The sequence below is a fragment of the Ptychodera flava genome, chromosome 5, assembly GCF_041260155.1.
Source record: "Ptychodera flava strain L36383 chromosome 5, AS_Pfla_20210202, whole genome shotgun sequence".
In the NCBI taxonomy this organism is placed as follows: domain Eukaryota; kingdom Metazoa; phylum Hemichordata; class Enteropneusta; family Ptychoderidae; genus Ptychodera; species Ptychodera flava.
Window position 1 is genome coordinate 40,173,356 of NC_091932.1, and position 22,333 is coordinate 40,195,688.

The 22,333-nt window shown below is 36.1% G+C and overlaps 1 protein-coding gene across 1 annotated transcript; it reads left to right on the top strand.

Annotated features, from left to right (window-relative positions):
* Nucleotides 1–6,039: 6,039 nt before the first annotated feature.
* LOC139133717 (tripartite motif-containing protein 2-like) lies at nucleotides 6,040–8,346 on the top strand. Its single transcript, XM_070700482.1, has one exon. It carries the CDS (start codon nucleotides 6,040–6,042, stop codon nucleotides 8,344–8,346), a length of 2,307 nt encoding a protein of 768 aa, XP_070556583.1.
* The last annotated feature ends 13,987 nt before the right edge of the window (nucleotides 8,347–22,333 follow it).

Here is a 22,333-nt window from a genome sequence, read left to right on the forward strand (position 1 = left end):
TAAACAGTAAGGGGGTACAAAGGACGTCGGTGCCCCCGGGCCCCATGTTTCAAATTTATTTTGTCTTATTTACAATCATTTCTTGTTTTTGTTTAAAGATGAATTCTTTCTGTAAAAAAATCACTTAAATTAATTTGTAACATAAAACTAAATTCACTAATAATTTTGACATATTTTTATTGGCTGCAGTTCCAGGCCACCATAGACATTACCGGAAGACTCCATTGACTTAGGAATACCCTACTTCCCTAGAGGATAAATTTCACAGACCTGCCTTTCCTACAATGGCACTACAATAGCACCAGCTGGATTAGATAAACATAACAATGGAACATTCACACCTTGAGGGATTAAAAGTCTTCTGTTTGTCACCCGAGTTGCTCCGGCAAGGACTCGGGTTTCAGGTACCATGCAAGTTAATGCAGTCGTCCCCTAATGAAAAGTTTACTTTGATCAGTTTTGTGCCCCCCCCCCCCCCAACGCACCAGGGTAAGTCAAATTCAACTAATGGAACAAACAGAAACACTTCTTATCTTTTACAGTAATGGCACTAATACAACATAAAGAAGGTCAAAACTGATAGAATTGCCAGGCAAAGTGCACTCATTACTGACTTTCAAAAGTATTGATAAGAGGCCGCGTTCAAAAAAAGTGGTGAGGGGGGGGCTGGAGGAATTAAGGGGGGGGATTCGAAAATTTTTGGGGTAGTCGAGGGGGGACTTGAAAGTTTGCTCTGCCTATAGGGGGGGACCTGAAATATTTGACTCCCAACATTTTGATGTCGTCCAATGGTTCTAATGTTAGTAATAATTAAACAAAATCTAGAACCGTTTTGTCGTATTTTATGTCTTTAATCTCAAAAAAGTCTAAAAATGTATGAATGCCATTAAATTTTCGTAGAACAAGTTGGCCTTGTAATGGGGCAGGAGCTACAACTGTTGATAATTTTTCAATATTTCTATGCAATGTATCAAACACAGTTTCTTGGTGTCTCTCTACAGCATGCTGAAAAACACAATATTCAGTTTGTCAACAAAGCCTGTTTGTCTAAATATGACTCTGATGTAGTTTAAGAAGAGTTTCAGTCATAGGACACTCAATTGACAGTGAAACATACATCTACTTGTACACAAGATCCAGCCAGAGAGCAACACATAGAAGACTAGGGACTAACAGTTACCATGGATTTTTGAATTCTGGCATATGAGAACAATCAAATATTAGAGAAAAAAGATGGGGTCACCATAATTGATCTTATACAAATGTACGATGAAAGTTAGTTTTTCTAAAATCACTTAAAATCAATATATAAAACCATTCATTTCAAGTTCATGCAGTGAATGAAATTTTCACATCTCATTGTACCAATAACACAAAAGTAAAACTTTGAACAGTAAAGACTCTAATTTAAATGGAAAAATGTGTGACTAAATGGAATCTTTTATTTTTATCAAATTTGCCATTATTACACCCAAAATTTCTGAGATTAAAACATTATTTTCATGGAATATTTTAACCTTCCAGTATTGTCAATTTTGTAAAACATTTTATAAGTGGCATCTAAGTTGTATATGTCTTGTACTTTTGAAAAAAAATTTTGGTAGGTCACTGTGCTCATTTTTTCACAATTTGGTTAAACGTAGCTAGGAATACACAATTTTCATACTCTCTCATGATTGTCATTTTGTGTGCTTTTCAGCTGGTGCCATTGAACTGGCTAGAGTTGGATAAACTTAAGTCGGCTTAGACTGAGAAATCCAAAAAGTTCACTGATGCATTTAAAAATGATTCAATTTAAGAACTTGCCCTGGGTATATGGCTCTACAACCTGCTGATATAAAGAGATAGTGTTGAACATTTGCGTGCAGAACGACACATTACATGTTTTTTTTACTCTGCGTGCATTCCTAATAAATATGCGGCTATATGGTAATTGGGGGGGGGACTTGAAAATTTTTGAGGGTATTGAGGGGGGGACTTGAAAATTTTTGAGGGTATTGAGGGGGGGATCTGAAAAAAAATAAGATTTCAATCGCGATTCCTCCAGCCCCCCCCCCCCCCCCCCCCCCTTCACCATTTTTTTTGAACGCGGCCTAAGAGTGATTTAATTTTGACTCTTGGACAATTGTTATGATATTTGCACATGTAAATTTTAGGGCACTTTCTTTCTTGAGTCAGAACACATTTTTCGTAAAAATGCAGGTCAAACAGCTTTCAAATTTAGTTAAAACAGGTTCCTTTGGCATGTTGTCTTTGTGTTTTGTGCAAATGATGATGAAATGTGCTCAATATTGTATTATTTTTGGTGAAAAAAGTCAAGATATACCTAATTCATTGATTTCAATAATTGAATTTTGAGGCAATTTTCTATGGACTAGTTAAGTTCCTGAAAAAATCTTTTTGATAATAGCGTATTCTTTTTTCATCATCATGGCCATATGACACAGTGGCCATGAAAGTGTTACTTTGATTTTTTTGTTGTACTTGTTTGATAACAACACATCTCCCAATATTCCGAGCAAGTGTGATGTCATTGAAGAAAAGGATTTCCCCCAACATCGTGGCAGTATATCCATTTGAGCCTACCTCAAATACGGGCTCAAAGAGATTCTGGGCTACGTTGGGGGAAACACAAGTCTTAGATAATATCACATGGGAAATACTGGGGGATTATATAGTTATACATAGATAGACCCACTTATTTTTATTCCAAATAAAAGTATTTTCCTGAGCGATGTTATTTTGACCTTAATGTGTCATTTTGGCAGATTAAGTCATTCTGTTCCAGCTTATTCAGGTAATAAGATCACAAACTCTTTCAGTCACAGTGCTCCAGTTGTATTTTCTCTATTGGATTTTCTTACAAATTTTGAATGGTATAACTATCATCATCAAGGACAGGTGAGAGGACAATTATTGTCAGATGCAGCATTTTATGTAAAGGCATCATGTTAATGTGATACTGTCAAAAAGTGTTTTTGAAATTTTTCCTTTGCCATGCTGTGCTAAGCTGTGTGTCACGTTCACTGTACCAAACTGCACTGCATGATCGAACACTGTGCAATGATCAGTAATTGCCTGTGGTTTCAAAAATTGTGTCAAAAATCTTGTCTTCGGTCACAACATATGAATAAAGCCTGATTTAAACTGTACATCCCATGATTGTGACTTGTCGATTATTTATTAATACACCAGTGAAAATTACCAGGCTTGGAGTACAATGCAATATGAAGATGATGATGATTATGTTCTGAGTACGTAAAATGCTGTTTGAAATATTGGAGGGAATCCTCATGCCGTCATTGTACTTATAAAAGGAACAAAAAAATAAACTCTGTCAGTAAGCAAAGTCATACAAGTTAAGTTTTAGTGTTTACTATTTGACGGTGGTTGAGCCATCTATCGTGTGTGTCACATGTAAATGCACTCAACCAACTTAATGGCAGCGACTTAGACAGATCGACATGTTGACAATATAGACTCACAATTGGAATGCTGATCATTGTTGTAACTCCAATGAACTCTCTTCCTTGTCTGGACAGTATACTACCAGTCAATAACAGAGAAATTAACTCTGCAAAAGTTGAAACATTGTCTGGAAGGAGGTAACCCGTGTTGTTAAAATAACACCACATACTCACAAATGTCCTGCTGTCCAGTGTCATCATTTGCAAACTTTGGGCTGTATTTGTGCAGATCTGGTCTTGTTTGGACTACATCTCTGTTTCAACTTTCATAGAATTCAAACCCACATTTGCCTTATTCTTTTGATATAATGGGTCAATTCCATGGCAGATCACATCAGAGCAAAGGACAAATTCAACAGGTTAATGTTCTAAGGTGAGATCAGATCTCCCATACAAATCTAAATACCTCAGTGGCATTTGGTGTTTCAAAGTGCCAAATGCAATCATGTACATGTGTGAAAGTTGTTTTTAAAAGTATGACTACAGTACAAGTAGCGTCTGATAACTTACTGCTAATATACAAAGAAAACATTGCCACCTATAAATCTCAGCGTCACTGACAGCGGAGCTAAACAAAAGTAGCCATGCATTCCTCTGTGTGCTCCAGAGAAAGTGATTTTCCTCACATCTTTTTGACTAAAGAGCACGTGTGGAGATCACATGACAGTGCAAAATGTGCACCCATACCCTAGCCCGAAGCATTGAAAATTTGCAGTTGCTTGTGGTTTGATACACAGCATAGGCCGCTGTACGCATCAGAAAGATAGCAATCTATCTTGTCTGCCATGTATTTTGAACTTAGTAACTTCTTAAAACCAATACAGGTAGATGATAATTTTTGAAAATATTTACATTTAATAAAGTCACTGTCACCTTTAAATGTATTGATGAAATAAGTTTATAACTTTTTATTTCAATGTGTTCTTAGAAGAAAAACACAACGATGTAAAAATATGCCTGACAAAAATGCCCTAAAAGTTGCAATACAGAAGTATTTGCCATTTCAAAAAATTCAAATAGGCTATAATTAGAAGTGGGTATTCCAAGGAACAATTAATTTATTCTTCCTGGCCTAAATGACTAATTCTCAAAAAGTAAAAATAACAAATAGTCCCTTCAATGGATACTGCCACAACGACACTTGAAAGAACTTTCATAAATCAGAAAAAGACATTTTGATAAGGCAACAATGTAGGTACCAGGCACTTCAAGGTACTCTACACTTGAAAATACTGGGAGTTATTTAGCTGGTGTACATATTAAAATAGTACCTTTCACTTATTTTCTGAAAGAAGCTAGCCAGTGCTCCATGCAATGCCTTCCACAATATCTAAATAAAAGCAAAAGTTCAAAAATGAGAAAGAGAGAAATAGTAACTCCAATATTAAACTGACCATAGTCTCTATATAAAATCATATTTACGCCATGCTGAACTTAAAGTGAAGTAAATTAGAGAACAGATATTTGTCTCGGTTATAATTCATTCTTTATGTTTGAGGGAAATAGTTCCCTGTTGTTCACCTGCATTTACAATACTCAATCCTCTGATTGATTGATTGATAGATAGATTTGGTATTGCAAAATAAATCCTTGAGTGAGATTGAAGGATGATGATGCCTTTGATTATATCAAAACTTATTTCCATGTACATGAACCTCAAAGTTTTATAATTGTCATAGATTTAAGATTACTGTGCATGCAACAGTAAATACACAAATATCACTTGGTGGACACATCAATATAGAATTATTAATTTTGTAAACTTAAAAAATTAATGCCAAAGTAAATGAGAATATGCTGATCAGTGTACTGAACTGTAACTCTTGTATGTTGAATATTTATGATTAAATTGAAAATCCTCTAGACTGCATATGACTAAAAGATCAAATCAAAGGAGGCTGTGCTTCCACTTGAAGCAGTTTCACATCCACCAAAGCAATATACTATGACCTGTGACCTTTGGGAAAGCATTGATTCATCTATGTTCAATTTTACTAATCAACCGAAGAAATATGTTACATACTGCCCATCTGTATTCAATCAACTGCAATAAGTTTTCAGATTTTGTGATATGACCTAGGCTGTGTGCTAAGTTTATTTCATTGTGTCCTGCATTTATTGACAGTAAAACTGTGGCATCAGGTTAATAGTTAATAAATCTTTCATATGCCTTTCCTGACAACTGCACAATGGTCTGACCATTTATGGTATTATGTTCCGTACAAGTTGGTCAATCTCAAAATCTATCGTGACTGCAGTATTCATTAATGTGGCCACCGATTTCAAGCAATTTTTATCATTACAAATGTAAACTAACCTGGCATTTTTACTTTAACAATTATTCTTTGGGGGACTATTTTAGCCGATCAACCTAAGCTTTGTTGATCTAACAATTACTTTTCATTATTTATGACTTTTCAGACTTTCAGTGGCCAAGGTCCAAGAGGCAGGTAAATACAAGTATATTGACTGACAAAGTGTATTATTGACACTACCAGGTCAGAACATGATATTTTAACTACAAATTTCATGCAAAATACACGATGAGATTATAGTCTGATATGACCACAAAATGGATTGTACAGGCTGTCAAGGTGCTGGTCAGTCTCACCACCCCCTGGTGGACAGCAACATCATTATGGCGGCCTCCAAGCTGGCAACATCTGAAGAAATTCTGGATGAAATTGGAGAAGATTTTTTGACTTGTCCAGTCTGTCTGGAACAGTACAAGAATCCAAAAATTCTGCCATGTTATCACACCTTCTGTCAACAATGTCTGGAAAAACTGGTGGAAAAAACTGGAAGTTTGAACTGTCCTACTTGTCAGAAGTCAGTACAACTTCCTGAGGACAGAGTTTCTGGTCTTGATAATAATTTCTTCATGAATTCAATGTTGGAAGTTTTGAAGAAGAGAACAGAGGAGTCTGCTGATCAAAGTGAAAGTAAATGTGAGTTTTGTGAAGAAACTGAAGCTTCAGTGTTTTGTGTGGATTGTGAGCAGTATTACTGTAGAGTGTGCTGTGAGAAATTTCACAAGAAGCTGAAACAAGCAGCCATGCATGAAGTGTTGACTGTAGAAAAATCCGAGAAAGGAAAGAGAAGGAGAGCATCTGTAAAATTGATACAAAACTGCAAAATTCATCCCAAGCATGAGATTAATTTCTACTGTGATTCCTGCAGGATTCCCATTTGTGTGGAATGCACTGTCATTGACCATCGTATTCCTGACCATAGTCATCGATATCTTCAAGAAGTGGCCGATGAATGCAACAAGGAGTTGTCAGTGCTGGTTGAGAAGTTGAAAGTGAAAGCAAGAGAAGTGGACCACAGCAGAGCAGAGGTCAAGGATGCATGTAAGAAAGTGACAGAACAGTGTTTGGTGAACAAACAAAAAGTCGGGAAACAGAAAGACGCCCTCATCGACAAGATAGAGAAAGAAGAAAGAAAGCTGATAGAAAAGTTAGACACCAACTGTAGTTTGCAGGTCAAAGGTCTTGAAAGTGACATCGGTAACCTTGAATTGAAATATGAAAATCTTATCAGTACTTGTAGTTACACTGAAGCACTGATGCATCATGGGAATCCAGCTCAGCTTGTCTCAAAAAGTCCAAATGTACTTGTCAAACTTCAGGAGTTGGTTTCCACAGATACCAAACCCAGTCTAAAACAAGAGGTGGTGGAGTTCTTCCCTTCTGATGACATCACAACAGATGGAATCCTGGGATTGCTGAGGTCTGATGTTTGTATCTCACAGTGTGCAGTTGACAACAAGTGTCTGCTGAAAGGCGGATCCATAAATGCACAGACCACAACCAAGGATAGATCTGGAAAACCAGTGATTCCAAGACAAGCAGTGGAAGTGACATTGACAAAACCAGATGGATCAAAGACAAACCTTGATGTGACAGACAAGAGAGACAGCACTCACACAGTGGCTGCTAACATTGACATGGATGGTAAATATCAAGTTGCCATGACAATTGGAAATCAGGAAGTACCAGGATCACCTTTTGAAATTCCTGTCATCAAAGGATTGGTGAAAACACTGGGTAAGCTTGGAAACAATATAGGAGAGTTTAATACACCATACAGTTTGACAATCAACAAAAAAGGAGATTTGGTTGTAACTGACTTCAACAACTTGAGAATACAAATTATTGACTTGGATGGAAATTGGAAGAAAACATTTGAATTTAAACAGTTTGGCAAGGCATTTCATCCACTTGACATAGCAATATCAGCTGATGACAGATACTTCATGACAGATTTTCACAACAAACAAGTGGTTGTAAGTGATGAGGATGGGAAAGTCATCACAACCTTTGGACAAAATGAACTGAAGTACCCAAGAGGTATCAGCATCAGCCCACTAGATGGCGCTGTTTATGTGTCAGACTGGGATGGACAGGGTGGAGATAAAACAGACAAGGACGCACACTGTATCAGCAAGTACACACAGGGTGGCCAGTACATCAAATCATTTGGTAAATTTGGTGAAGAGAATGGTGAATTCAAAGGATCATGGATGATGGTTCATGACAAACGAGGGCTGTTATTTGTTGCAGACTGTGATAATGATCGCATTCAGGTATTCAATGCAGATGATCAGTTCCTGTACAAATTTGGAATCCCTGGTAAAAAAGATGGTCAGCTGTTTGGACCAAGTGGCTTATGTCTTGATTCGGACAGTTTTGTGTACGTCAGTGATTGCAGTAATCGCATTCAGAAATTTGACAGCAGGGGAAGATTCATATCTCGTCTCGATAGAAAAGAAGATGGATTGAATAAATCGACAGGATTGGTGATAACTGATAGTGTTCCGAGGAAGATGATTGTTGCAGACAAAAAAAGTCACTGTATTAAAGTGTTTGAAGTCTGAAGACCCTGAACACTTCAAGATGTGTCACAAAGGAACACATGGAAACTGTCCTAAACACATACACCACAATATAGACATTCACTAACACACAGATGCAGACACAAATCTTGCTAGTGGAGTGCAATTGTTCAGACTTTTAAACTCAAAACTTTAAAATCTGAGAAAATCCAGAGTATATCAACCATTATATAAATGATGGAAATCTTGTAAACTTAAGTAAATGAACTAAGGAAAAAAGTTTTGTTTGTAAGTAAAATTGAAATACGACAAACATAAACACACTGTTAATTTGTTACTATGAAATAAATGTCAAGAATTATAGAAGTGCAAGGCCAAGGTGCACTCACCACTGACCCAATTTTACCACAAATTGATCAAGCCAGTAGTGTACATGCACTTTTTTACATGTGTACAATCTAATATGTAAGCAAGTGTAGATGCTACAATATCACCAGATGGAAATTTGGCTGTTTTCTCAACCAAAGCTTGTACAGCTTGCCTGAGTAATAAATCAACTATAATGGCTTCTAATAGAAGCCATAACCTATGTAGTTTCTACCATTCCACTCGATCAATCAAATAGGTTCAATGCTTGATCACCGGGACCTGCAAATCATGGCTAATTCCCTTTTCATGAAACTGAAATTGTCAAGGAACTGTGAGCCATTTCTACGTTTAATATAGAGAAGCTAATGATAGCTTATCATTTGATAGCAAGAAGATTAAATGTCATCCCAGAGATATCATCAGCTATAAATTTTAGCTCCATTGAGTTAAATAAGCTAAGTTAATTTCTATGCCTGATTGTTGTTAATTAATTACATCAATCTTTCTCCTTGCTGCTCTTATCACATTGGACTGAAATTTGTTTATAGATTATTATGGATTATTTTTAATACAACAAGACCAGATAAGTTTTCAGTGGGTGTGGTTTTGTCATTAATACTAATTTTTGTAATTTATCAGAATAAGACATTCTCACAAATACTGAATAAGATAATAATGGATATTGTCAGCAGTACTTATTTTAGAAATACCGGTAGTCTTCTAAGAAGTTCAGCATAATTCTGTATCAATTCTCAATTATATGTGTGACAAGGTTTTGAAATCGAGGTATTTATTCAGAAGTACTTCAACATAGCATCAGATCATGTAACATTATTGTAGCACATATATCTATCCAGAAGTACTGTCTTAAGTTGAATTGTCTTTCGTCATATCCATACTGTACAGATTCACTTATTATTTCTCATTTTTTGTCTGAATATTCCTCCTTTGTGTGTAAGGATAAGAGATTTAATTCATGCACCATAGCAGACATACAACTGACATTTTTAACAATTCTTCACAGCATTTTGTAATATCCTTCTTTGATCCTTATGATGTAGTTTTTATGTATTTTCTTTGCTGTGTCTCATAATATTTTATGCTTAGGGACTGGTCAGTTTCTTCGGCTGGGGGGGGGGCGGGGCCGGTGTGGATTATTTTTTGCCGACGTCAAAAAGTGGCTGACCCCCCCTATTCCAAATTTTGAAAACAGGGTGACCCCCCTTATCCCAAATTTCGAAAACAGGGTGACCCCCCCCCCCCCCGCACGCCACAACTGTAAAACAAAAGGTGGACATTATATATATATATATATATATATATATATATATATATATATATATATATATATATATATATATATATATATATATATATATATATATATATATATATATATATATATATATTATATTTTACATACATTTATATTTTAACAGTCATTCTGTGTTTTAATGAAATTGTTGACATGTCAGTTGTAAGATAGGAATTTCAAAGTGTCAATCTTGAAGTTTGAATACAGTCATTTTGAATGAGTTGTGAATGTATTTCACATTTTCTATGCTTAACCAGATGTCCTGAACAGAAATAGATGTCAATCATTAATATCAAAGAGAAAAAAGCAGTAAATCAAAAATTTTGATGGGTGTTAAGACTTGCCAGCTATCCAATTAAATCTCCTGAGGAGCCATAGAGAGGCATTTTAGCTAATTCTGATGTGTGCAGTGTCTGAGATGTCTTTTCTTGTAACATTGAAACCATAAAAGCACAGCTAATAATGACAAAAACTGCCTTTTTAACTGTTATTTTGGTCATAAAAAAGCATCATTCTACAGAAAACCTGAGACACAAAGGAAAACAGTTGCGTCAATGACAACGAAAGATATCTTGTCATTTTTCTATCTCTAAAATAAGTCACTTTATGAAATATATATAATTGTGAAATATTTGTGCATGTTGCTTTCTCATACTGAATTCTCATACAGAGAACAGAAAAGTATCAGGAATTTGTCATGCTTTTCATATGAAATGCAGATTTCATAACGGTACACTTTCACTTAGCAAACATCAAGATATCTCTTGCATATATCTCTGATTTATTAAAGTATGACGCCCAAAGGGCGCGGAGAAAAATATGAAACATCCTGATACCTCTGATATATATTTCTTGTATATTAAAGTCATGCACAGGAAGGGCGTACTGAAAAATGTCTGACATATTAAAGTAATGTGCTCGAAGAGCACGCTGAAAAGTATTGAACATACAGATATCTCTGATATATGTATGCCTGATATGTTAAAGTTGGGGGTGCTGAAAATATGTCTGATTATTAAAGTTACGCGCCCTAAGGGTGCGCCGAAAAATGCAACTGAATGATGAAATTTGTGGCTGACACGATGCATTTTAGGCAATGATGAGCCTGTGTCGAAATTCAAAAACACACTGACCCCCCCTATTGGGCATTTCAAAAACATGGTGACCCCCCCTATCACCAAAGTCAAAAACAGGGTGACCCCCCCCCCCCCCCATGAATCCACCGCCCCCCCCCCCAGGCCGAAGAAACTGACCAGTCCCTTATTTGCTAAATTGTCAGTCATACTTTTAGAAAAAATAGATAAACATTGAGAAAAGAAATTTAGAGGTGATATGAAATTTAATTGTTGATTTGCATGTTTGATGAACTTTCCTTAGGGATATAGATCTGGATTGACTTGACCAAAGTTGACAAAACTGTACATAGAAGATACTTGATATAACAATAATGAAAGTCACATAGCATTTTTACCCTAGCTTATTAAGTTACATATTAAACAAACTTTCCTCATAATAAATATATCTGAGTAGATTTGATCATGATTGACAAAACTTGCCATGTATATTGTAGATACTATGATAAAGCAATGATGAAAGTTGTTAAGCATTTTTCATCACCTAGTTACTAATTTGCATCTTTAACGAACTTTACTAAAGTGTATCAAACTTACTGAGGATTGACGAGACAATGATAATTGTATTAGTGAAAGACATTTTGTATTTTCATGTCAGCTATTTGACAGTTTTCATTTTTAATGAACATTCCATGTTAGGTACATTAAATTGAAAGGACCTGACCAAAGTTGATCAAAGTGTCATGATAAAGTTCAATAAATACTAGTGAAAATCACTTTGAAAATCATCTTGCATTTTTGTGTCAAATATATATTTCAGTTTTGCACAACACTTGAAGGAGTTGACCATAGACAATATTACACTTACTATGAATGTAAAGTGGTGATACAATGACATCAGTCAAAAAATTATTTTCGTTTCATATATTTTCAGTAAAATAAATTAAGCTGTATGATCTTATAATTTTAAAAATAAGTTTGTCTATTGCCTGATAAGTCTACAGATATTTTTGATCAAGAATTTCAATTTGTGATTTCCAACTTTACATTGATACTTGAATATTTGGTATTCACCGACCTTTGTGAAATTAAACTGACAAATAGTCTCTGACATTCTCAACACTTTCTCCAACTTTAAAAATTTGTTGTACTTGTTCCACACAAACACTTGATGTCACTTGTCTATATACCATGCTGATTTTTTATTGCACAGTATGGACCTGTCTCTGTATGGCCAGATCATTAGTCTCACCCTGTCATTAATGATGAAAATATACAACTATCTTCTTGCCACTGTATGGTAGGAATAGAGCTGTTGGGTAAAATCAAAGCTTTAATTTTTTCCCAAAGAGTGAACACGGGAATGGTAGCCATTTGGAACGTCATTTGTGAAGTAATCAGTATCTCTGGTACCACAATTTGCAGCCTGATCCCTCATTGTAATTCTTAACTTTGAAAGACAACAATTGAAAGTTTCTTGAAGGAAGCAAAGAGTTTAAATCTTACAATTTTGAGTGACAAACTACCTTAAACAATTTTCAAAGTGTGTCTGAGATTTTTTATATCTTGCTTAGTTTTTTGGAGCACAATTTTAAAGAAATCAACCAGAGTTAAATTCACCACTCTGGAAATTTTTCGTGCCTAAAAATTGTGTTAGAAGTTATAAAAAAATTCTAAGACACACTTTGGAAGATCCTTGCGACAGCTTGCACTCACACAAGGTTCAGCCACATATCTCAAAGCAATGAAACAAAACCTCAGGAAGACCAATTTTCAAAGGTTATGCAAATTACCTGTTACATGAAAGTTATGTAAACAATGGTGACACATGGTAAACAAAGTGTTTCCCTATATTTAGGCTTTCCGAAAATATATAATTTACAGGGGTTCTGAGCTTGTTAACCATTAAAGAATTGTTAGCTTAAAGAGGTCAATTTCTTGTCTTGGAACCTTAAATGTTGTAAATTAATTGCTTATTTGATGAACTTTCCTACTTAGTGTGCTATACCGCACAAAATTTGATGAAACTTGTTACAGATGTGATCTCAAAGTGTTGTAGTAGCAAGCAATGGTATTTACTGGCATTATGTCAATTACTTTCGTATTTGCATATTTAATGAAATTAGGCTGATAACGTTAAGAAATACTTAATCAGATTTGTTGAACCTTGGTATAGATGTTGAGCTCATGTTGCTTTTATGGGGTTCACATCTAGGCCCAGGGCCGGCCAGAACTAATCCGGCAGAATGTGAGAAGATAGCTAATCTTTTGTCCACGTTCACATTACGTTCAACGCTGTCCTAGCCTAGATCATTTGGTAGTGTCTGCAACTGTCCACAACCGAGCCTGCAGCGGGATTTACTGCAGGTCTGCTGCCCATAATCTGGCTAAGTTCTTCGTAAAACATACAGGTCTTTCTTCCCCGACCGCTTGTCCTATTATTATCAGAAACTTTTTTGAATTCGGACTTCCAATGTTTCATCTTACGTTTGCATTGATCTGGGCTACGATCAAACCCATGCTCTGACAAACGCTGTGAGATGATATTGTAGGCTATTCGATCCCTTGACGTGCCGTCCATCAGATTTTTCACCATATCTTCGTTCCAAATGCCTAAAAAACACTTGATTTCTTCCATAGCCCAGTTGACTCCTCGACTCGCCATGTCTAAAATGATACTGAATCGTCGAATAGGTCAAAGACTACACTGCATGTCAACTACAGAGGGCGTCAACTGGGACCTGAGTCGGACAAAACGCGTTCACATACGCTGTTTACTGCTCGGCCAGAGACCTGGGTCGGCCACAAACCACCCCTCTCGACTAGGACAGAAATTGTCCGGACAGTGGCCGGCCAGAACCGTTCACACCTGTTTTTTTGGTCGGCCACGAACCTGGCTAGGACAAGGGCCTAGTCTTTTTTGGCTAATGTGAACGGCCTTTTTATCTGTGTATAAGGACGTTTATCAGTATCATGTTAATTTCTTATGTCTAATTTGCATATTCAATGAACTTTCCTAATTAGTGTGAAATGTCCAGAAATCCGGACTGCATCAAATTTGAAGAAACATGGTACAGATGTTGATCTTCCAGTAGTGTAAAGTGAATAGCAACATACAGTTGATAAATTATTAAATTGACTTCAAATATTAATGATCTTTTATGATTAGTGTGGCAGCCCTCATTGGCTAAACAGAGAAACATGTTTGTAATTGGAGATCTATTTACTGAATGACTGCACTAAATCTGATGACACTTGCTGCAGATGTTGACTATACAAAGATTTATCAGTCAAGAAAGTCATGATTTTAAATTTTAGCAGTATCAATAGCTAATCATATATAGGAGGTCTCTTCTGTACTTAACATGGGGGCATTTTGGTTTAGATCTGGCGTTCTGACTTTTTTGTCAACGAGCCATTACTCAGACATGCCTGCACTAGTTTCTTGCAGACTAATTGAATTCTGACATTTCAAGGGCATGACATACCTTATTCTGTCCAACTTAATTGGTAAGTCTGGATATAACCTTTATGCCATTTATACTATTACCGTACTACTGTCTTCTTGTTTACAACCCAATCGAATATGGGCATCAGTCACAGACAGCTGGCTTTGGTTACCTGCATTTCTTTTTCATGCGTATCATATCGACATCAATTTTTAGTCGCTTTCAGTGACAAATTCCCCATTACAAGAGGGACTATTAAACAGCTTGTTTAGCATATTTCACCATCCTTGATTGTGCTAAGTGTACACATATTACAAGGACAAGCAAATCCACGAAATTTCTGATGGTCCCAGGACCAGGTACATGTATTTGATGATCCTCAGTGATTAAAGTTGGTCATACACTGCTACCATCCACCTATCAGCTGTAACCATAAATAACTGATATATATCCTCGGTTACAAACTGGCATCTGCCAAGGAATGTTCAACACTTCTGAATCAGCTAACTTATAAAGTAAGAACGATAATTAGAAAAATGATATTTATCATAAATATCCCAATAGAATGTGGTAATTGTCATGACTCTCTCATAAAAAAATTCACCTTCAAGTTGCTAAAAGAAAGTTTTATACTCTTGCTAATTTACAAATTAAGAACAGTAATTAGGAAGCAATAATATTGTAGGTATCAGATATATCATTTGTAAAATCATTTCAACCACCAACGGATGTTCCAAATTTCTAAATTTAGAATGATTGTTCTGATTGGAGAACAATGCAATAATTAACTATTCTTTAGCTTGTGTTTATTGTCGACTTTACCTCTCATAGGTATACATGCAATTAGAAAAGAAACGCTACTTTTCCGTTGTACCATGCTATCAACATCAGAGCTGTCTTGGTGTTAATCTTTCAATAAATATTTGTAGTATGAATTTATGAACCATCGTCCCTCAACATGAATTGAGCAAAGGATGCACAGAAGCTGCCAACTTTAAAGTCTCAAAGCTCAACATAAAATTAATTCATGCACAGAAAGTTATATCAAATATGGAAGAATGTAGCCGTTATGTATTTATTAATCACCAAACTTAAAGGTATACAGTCACCCGTAATCTAATTAAATATGCCCATATACTGTCAAAGGGGCGTTCCTTGGTATTCAAAATGCCAAGTGAGGGCGCTGTTTTTAAAAAGTGGCCACCCACTTAAAATTGTGATTGGTTAGATTTTCTCTTTCCATGGTAACTGCAGCAAATTGGAACAGGTGACAGTATACCTTTAAAGGCACCTTTAGACAAACACTGATTATTACCATTGAAGGCAGAGGGACCAGCATGCATTGGAATCTAGTTTCTGCTACAATGTTTCACATTTGCTTTCATTTCTATTTGATTCTTCTTTCTCAAAATTGATTATTTTAATTTTTGGTCAGATTCTAGTTTCTCAACATCCAGTGTTGGCGTTCAAAGGAGCCCCAGCTTCCTTCCCTGTACATCCGGAAAACAGAAAATATCACCAATACATGACATGGAGTGATTCAATCATGTCTCAAGTTAATGCACATATACAACTTTTCCAGGGAGAATCATTAAGTCATCTCAGAAATGGAATTGACGGGGCAAGTAGAAATCCAGCAGTGTTGAAGAGTGAGAGGGTTTTGAGGTGAAATGGCTTCTAGTATGTCTTGAAATCTGTCAGAAATTTAACATAATTGATAGAATTCAGTGACAATGTGTAACTACCAAAATTTACACTCTAACAAAAATGTACATCATTTAGACATTGTAAACTCACTTGACCTTCTGAAGATCAGCAGACAAAGACTCATCAAGATATTGAAAGGAAAAATGTAAAACAAACAAAAAGTAAACAAAATGTAAACATTTTATCATCCTGATTCACCAACATTTTCTCTGTGAAAGAAGTAGAAATCTAAAGGAAAAATATCGTACTGTATATTTCAGGAAAGGGCATTTACCATGCTGAGGGTTTTTATGCTCTGATGGCATTGCCGCAATGTTTAGAATGAGGTCAATTAATTACTTTCTAGAGGAATGTGTAACCCGACAATCAGAACTAGGTCAGTTACTTACACTACTCTCATTTCACTGATTGATTGATTTGGTTTTGGAACAATGAATCCTTGAGTGAGATTGAAAGAATAACTTTGATTATCCTGTAGAATAGTGCAGAGTGACTACGTTAAAATAATGTAATCAAAGGAGGCCAATTACATTTTAAGCAGTTTCTCATCCACAAAAGCAATGTACTATGATCTATGACCTTTTTGAAAGCAGTGTTTCATGTTTATTAATTTTGACCAATCAACCGAACCAATGTTGATGTCACCACTTATCTGTATTCAATCAGTTACAATTTTCAGAGTTTGTGTTTGACCTACACTGTTTGCTAGGTTTATCTCATTGTGTCTACAGTTTATTGAGGGTAAAACTGCATGAACTGTGGTATCAGGTAGGTTAGTTAATAAATCTTTGATATGCCTTTCACAACTGCACAATGGTGTGGACCATCTCTGGCATATTCCAGTGCAGGTGGCCAATCTCTAAATCTATCACTGTATTCATGATAGTGGCCGCTAATTTCAAGCGCCTTTTTTCATTAGAAATGTAAACAAACTGCCATTTTTTCCTTTGCATGATTATTCTTTGTGAGGGCAAATTTTAGCAAATTAGACTTAGCTTTGTTTTCCCAGCATTATGTATTTACATTATATTATTTTAATATTTATGACTCCTCAGACTTGGCTAAGGTCCAAGAGGCAGGTAATAATTGCATGTAATACCAGTACCCTGGTATGTTCGATGAGAAAGAGTTTATTGACACTGCCACGTCAGGACATGATACTTTTCTATGAATTTCATGCAAAACACATCACATGATACAATCTGATATGACCATATATGGACTACACAAGCTGAGCTGCTGGTCAGTCTCACTATAGCTTGATCAACACCAGTAACATCATTATGGCGGCCTCCAAGCTGGCAACACCTGAAGAAATTCTGGATGAAATTGGAGAAGATTTCTTGACTTGTCCAATCTGTCTGGAACAGTATAAAAATCCAAAAATTCTGCCATGTTATCATTCCTTCTGCCAACTGTGTCTGGAACAACTGTTGGAAAAAACTGGACGACTGAACTGTCCTAATTGTCAAAAGTCAGTACAACTTCCGGTAGTGGGGTTGCAGGTCTTGATAAAGGTTTCTTCATAAATGCACTGTTTGATGTTGTGAAGAAGATAAAAGGAGAGGTTGCAGATCAAAGTAAAAGAAAATGTGAGTTTTGTGAAGAAACTGAAGCTTCAGTGTTTTGTGTGGATTGTGAACAGTATTACTGTGAGGTATGCAGTGAAAAAATTCACAAGAAAATGAAAAGAGCAGCCTTGCATGAAATATTGACTGTAGCAGAATATGAGAAAGGAAAGACTAGAAAAAAAGGAGTAACTTTCAAAGCGCTTGAAAAATGTAAAGTTCATCCTCAAAATCAGGTCAAATTCTACTGTGATACTTGTAGGATTCCTATCTGTATTGAATGCACTGTAATTGATCACCGTATTCCTGACCATAATCATCGATATCTTCAAGAAGTGGCAGATGAATGCAACAAGGAGTTGTCAGTGCTGGTTGAGAAGTTGAAAGTGAAAGCAAGAGAAGTGGACCAAAGCAGAGCAGAGGTCAAGGATGCATGTAAGAAAGTGACAGAACAGTGTATGGTGAACAAACTGAAAGTCAGGACACAGAAAGACAACCTCAGTGACAAGATAGAGAAAGAAGAAAGAAAGCTGATAGAGAAGTTAGACACAGTCTGCAGTCTGCAGGTAAAAGATCTCAGTGACCTTGAATTGAAATATGAAAACCTTGTAAGTACTTGCAGTTTTACTGAAGCACTGATGCATCATGGGAATGCAGCACAGCTTGTCTCGAAAAGTCATAGTATAAGGGCAAGGCTTGACGAGTTGGTTGCTATGGATACCAAACCTTTGGTTGCTATGGATACCAAACCTAGTACAGAACATGGAGTGGTAGAGTTCTTCCCTTCTGATGACATCACAACAGATGGAATCCTAGGATTGCTGAGATCTGATGTCTGTATCTCACAGTGCACAGTTGAGATTCCTGAGTGTCTGCTGAAAGGTGGATCCATAAATCTACAGATACAACCAAGGATAGATCTGGAAAACCAGTGATTCCAAGACAAGCAGTGGAAGTGACATGACAAAACCAGATGGATCAAAGACAAACCTTGATGTGACAGACAACAGAGATGGCACACACACTGTTACTGCTAACACTGACATGGATGGTAAATATCAAGTTGCCATGACAATAGGAGATCAGGAAGTACCTGGATCACCATTTGAAATTCCTGTCATCAAAGGATTGGTAAAAACACTGGGAAAGAAGGGAAACAATAAAGGAGAGTTTGATTACCTGGTGGTGTGGTAGTCAATAAAAATGGAGATTTGGTTGTAGCTGACACAAATAACAAGAGAATACAAATTATTGACATTGATGGAAATTTTCAGAAAGCTTTTAAATTTAAAAAGTTTGTAAGGCATTTTCTCCAATCGATGTAGCCGTATCAGCTGATGACAGATATTTCATGACAGATCTCAACAACAAACAAGTGGTTGTAAGTGATGAGGATGGGAAAGTCATCACAACCTTTGGACAAAATGAACTAAAAAACCCAAGAGGCATCAGCATCAGGCCACTAGATGGCGCTGTTTATGTGTCAGAGTGGGATGGAAATTTTCGAGATAAAACTGACAAAAGACACTGTATCAGAAAGTACACACAGGATGGCCAGTACATCAAATCATTTGGTAAATATGGTGAAGAGAATGGTGAATTCAAAGGACCATACATGATGATGCATGACAAACGAGGGCTGTTATTTGTAGCAGACTTTGAGAACCACCGCATTCAGGTATTCAATGCATATGACCAGTTTCTGTACAAATTTGGAATCCTTGGTCAAGGGGATGGTCAGCTGTACTATCCATGTTGCATATGTCTTGACTCGGACAGATATGTGTATGTCAGTGATTGCATTCATCGTATTCAGAAATTTGACAGCAGTGGAAGATTCATATCTCGTCTGGATAGAAAAGAAGATGAATTGAATCAGCCCAGAGGATTGATGATAACTAACAGTGTTCCAAGGAAGATGATCGTTGCAGACACACTCAACCACTGTATCAGACTGTATGTGGTCTGAAGACTATCCAAAGTTCAAGATCTGACAGAAAAGCATAAAGTAACAGCTTCACTCATTTTGAATGGCAATACTCTGTTGTGCAGTACAATTGAAGCACCTCATTCAACTTTAAAACTAAGAGATCCAAGAAATCTCCAAAAAATGCAGGTGTAACATTCTGTAATATATCTAAAAGATTTAGTCCAAACATGAAAAGCAATCAACTGTGCAAAATGGTGCAAAAGGGAGATAAACCATTGTAATTTAATGCTTTCATCGTCTGAGTGCTGATAGCATTCCGTTGAAAAACCTTTTGCTTTTTCAAAGTATTCACTGGATGAACATTAATTGTAAAGTGATAATGGTTCCATAAAAGCTATCACATTTCCCGATGAAATGACGTTACTCTACAACATGTAGCCATTTTCATTAAAAATGTAAAAAATTTAAAGCTTTGTATGTACACATTTAGCATTCACATTTCCCTTTGAAAAGGCCAAGTTATCACAATTTCACAAGTTCCGTTAACATCATAAGTCATAGGTCAACCCTAGGTACATGATATGGGGATAAAGTTGTTAAGTACTTCTATGCTATCATAACAGGAAAAATACAAAAGGTTAAACTGGTATATCAAAAATATAATTGCAATGGATTGTGCAGCCATTGACAAGTTATTCTAATAAAGTACATATTCTTATCATGCAGGCAATATTTTTAAAGATACATTTAATTAATTACTATCTTATATTTCATGAATATAGATGAAAATATGTCAAAACATGAACTTGCTGCAATCAAGCCTCCAGATCTTCACAGATTATAATTATTTAAAGATTATCCTTTGATTAATAAAATCTGAAGTTCAGATGATCTGTTGCCTCATAAAACCTACTGATAATTTAATTATCTTCTTGTATTTCAAGTTATGAGCTAAACTTCACATTGAAAGTTGTACTTGGTAAAGTTTGCCTACAATGTATAAAATGACGTTGATGTGATCAGGGGATCACATGATGTCTCTGACCGTAATATAGAAATCTCCAAGTTTATTATGTTGCATTTGTTTCAATCAGAAATTTTGTGTTACTTTACATGTTGATTTTTTTATCAGAGTGCTGTCTTTAAATAGCTATGGGCTGCTGTGAATAGAAGATATAATGATGTACTGTTAGTCATTTCCCTGTACAATCTGTTACTAAGTATTCAAAGAATTTGTCATTTGTTTCTTGATTCACAGCCAAACTTTAATGTCATATGAATTAAACCACTGAAACCCTGTTTAGATTCATTGAAAACACAGATTGTGGACCCAGCCAAGGTAATGATGGATTGATTGATTGATTGAACAATGTCTTGAGATGGAGCATATTTCTTGATTAACTTAATTACCTTATGCCTACATGTAACTTGGGCAGTTTCAAAAAACAATGATTTCCTTTTCTTTAATTCTTTACCTTGAGATGAACCAATCTTAAAATGATCACCTATATCATCACTGCAGTCCTATGGCACTTCTTGATGTCACTCGAATCCAAGCCTGAGTGATATCTAGAAAGATATCAGTTGAACTGTAACTGAAAGTAAAAAGATGCTTTATGGTAGTGTGAGCCTCAAAACTGAAAACTTTAAATCTTTTTTCAAGGTCTTAATAAAATCCCTTTGAAATCATGGATAAAATTCAGGTCAAAGTGCAAGAGAAGTAACCTCCTCAACTCTGGAAAATGTACATGGCTGCCATGCTTGTGTTATCTCCACAGAGAAAAAAAATTGCAATTTCAACTGTCATGAAAACAAACCAGTAAAAACTAATTTTCCCAAAAGCTTAAAAATGAACCACACAAAACACCATTATGATAGTTGAGGAGTGTAAATATCTGTGCCAAAGGGGCATTTTATGTTTAATTAAGGGACGGACTTTTCATCAGCTTTAATCTGTGAGCAGGTTGACTGGGGAAATTTCAAAGGACAACAAAGGACTAAAAATTACAATCAACGACACTGATGAGCGCCAGCAATTGACAACTGCTGCTTTACGATATTCCATAAGGACCACTTGCTTTAATATCTCCATGAAGTAATGCCTTATTACAACCTTTTAGTTTGAAGTTTGGTATTGAACTTTTGTTAAACATAGGGCCAAAGTCCCTGAAGCTACTATAGACATGGATACAAAATTAAGTATTTCCTGACTGTATGAAATATTCTCTCACTAAGGTCATCCTAGGGACCTGTAAACCAAATGTTAAAGCTGTCTGACCAGCGGTTTTGAAAAAACAAGCAACTCAACAGTTGACTGAGCTCTGCTATGTAGAGAATAACCTTTTGTGACACATGTATTGATAAAGAAGGTGGATATCTTTGATAGCTCATTTCAGGATGACCTGACAAAAAATGGAAAAAATTCCGTAAAAATACAGATTTGCATATTTCATCAGACATTTGGCTGTTCAGATTGACGACTTTGCGTCGGCCTAGGTCCGGACCTGGGCCGGGGCCGACGTAAAAAACCAATGTGGACACGCTGAGTCGGCCCTGGGCCGACACAGTTTGGTCCCGGTGAGAAGGGGGGGTTCAGGGCCGACTCAGGGCCGACGCAA

Bases quoted from the DNA above. Each gene is read 5' to 3' on its own strand.
- LOC139133717 (XM_070700482.1), top strand. From the start codon at position 6,040: ATGGATTGTACAGGCTGTCAAGGTGCTGGTCAGTCTCACCACCCCCTG.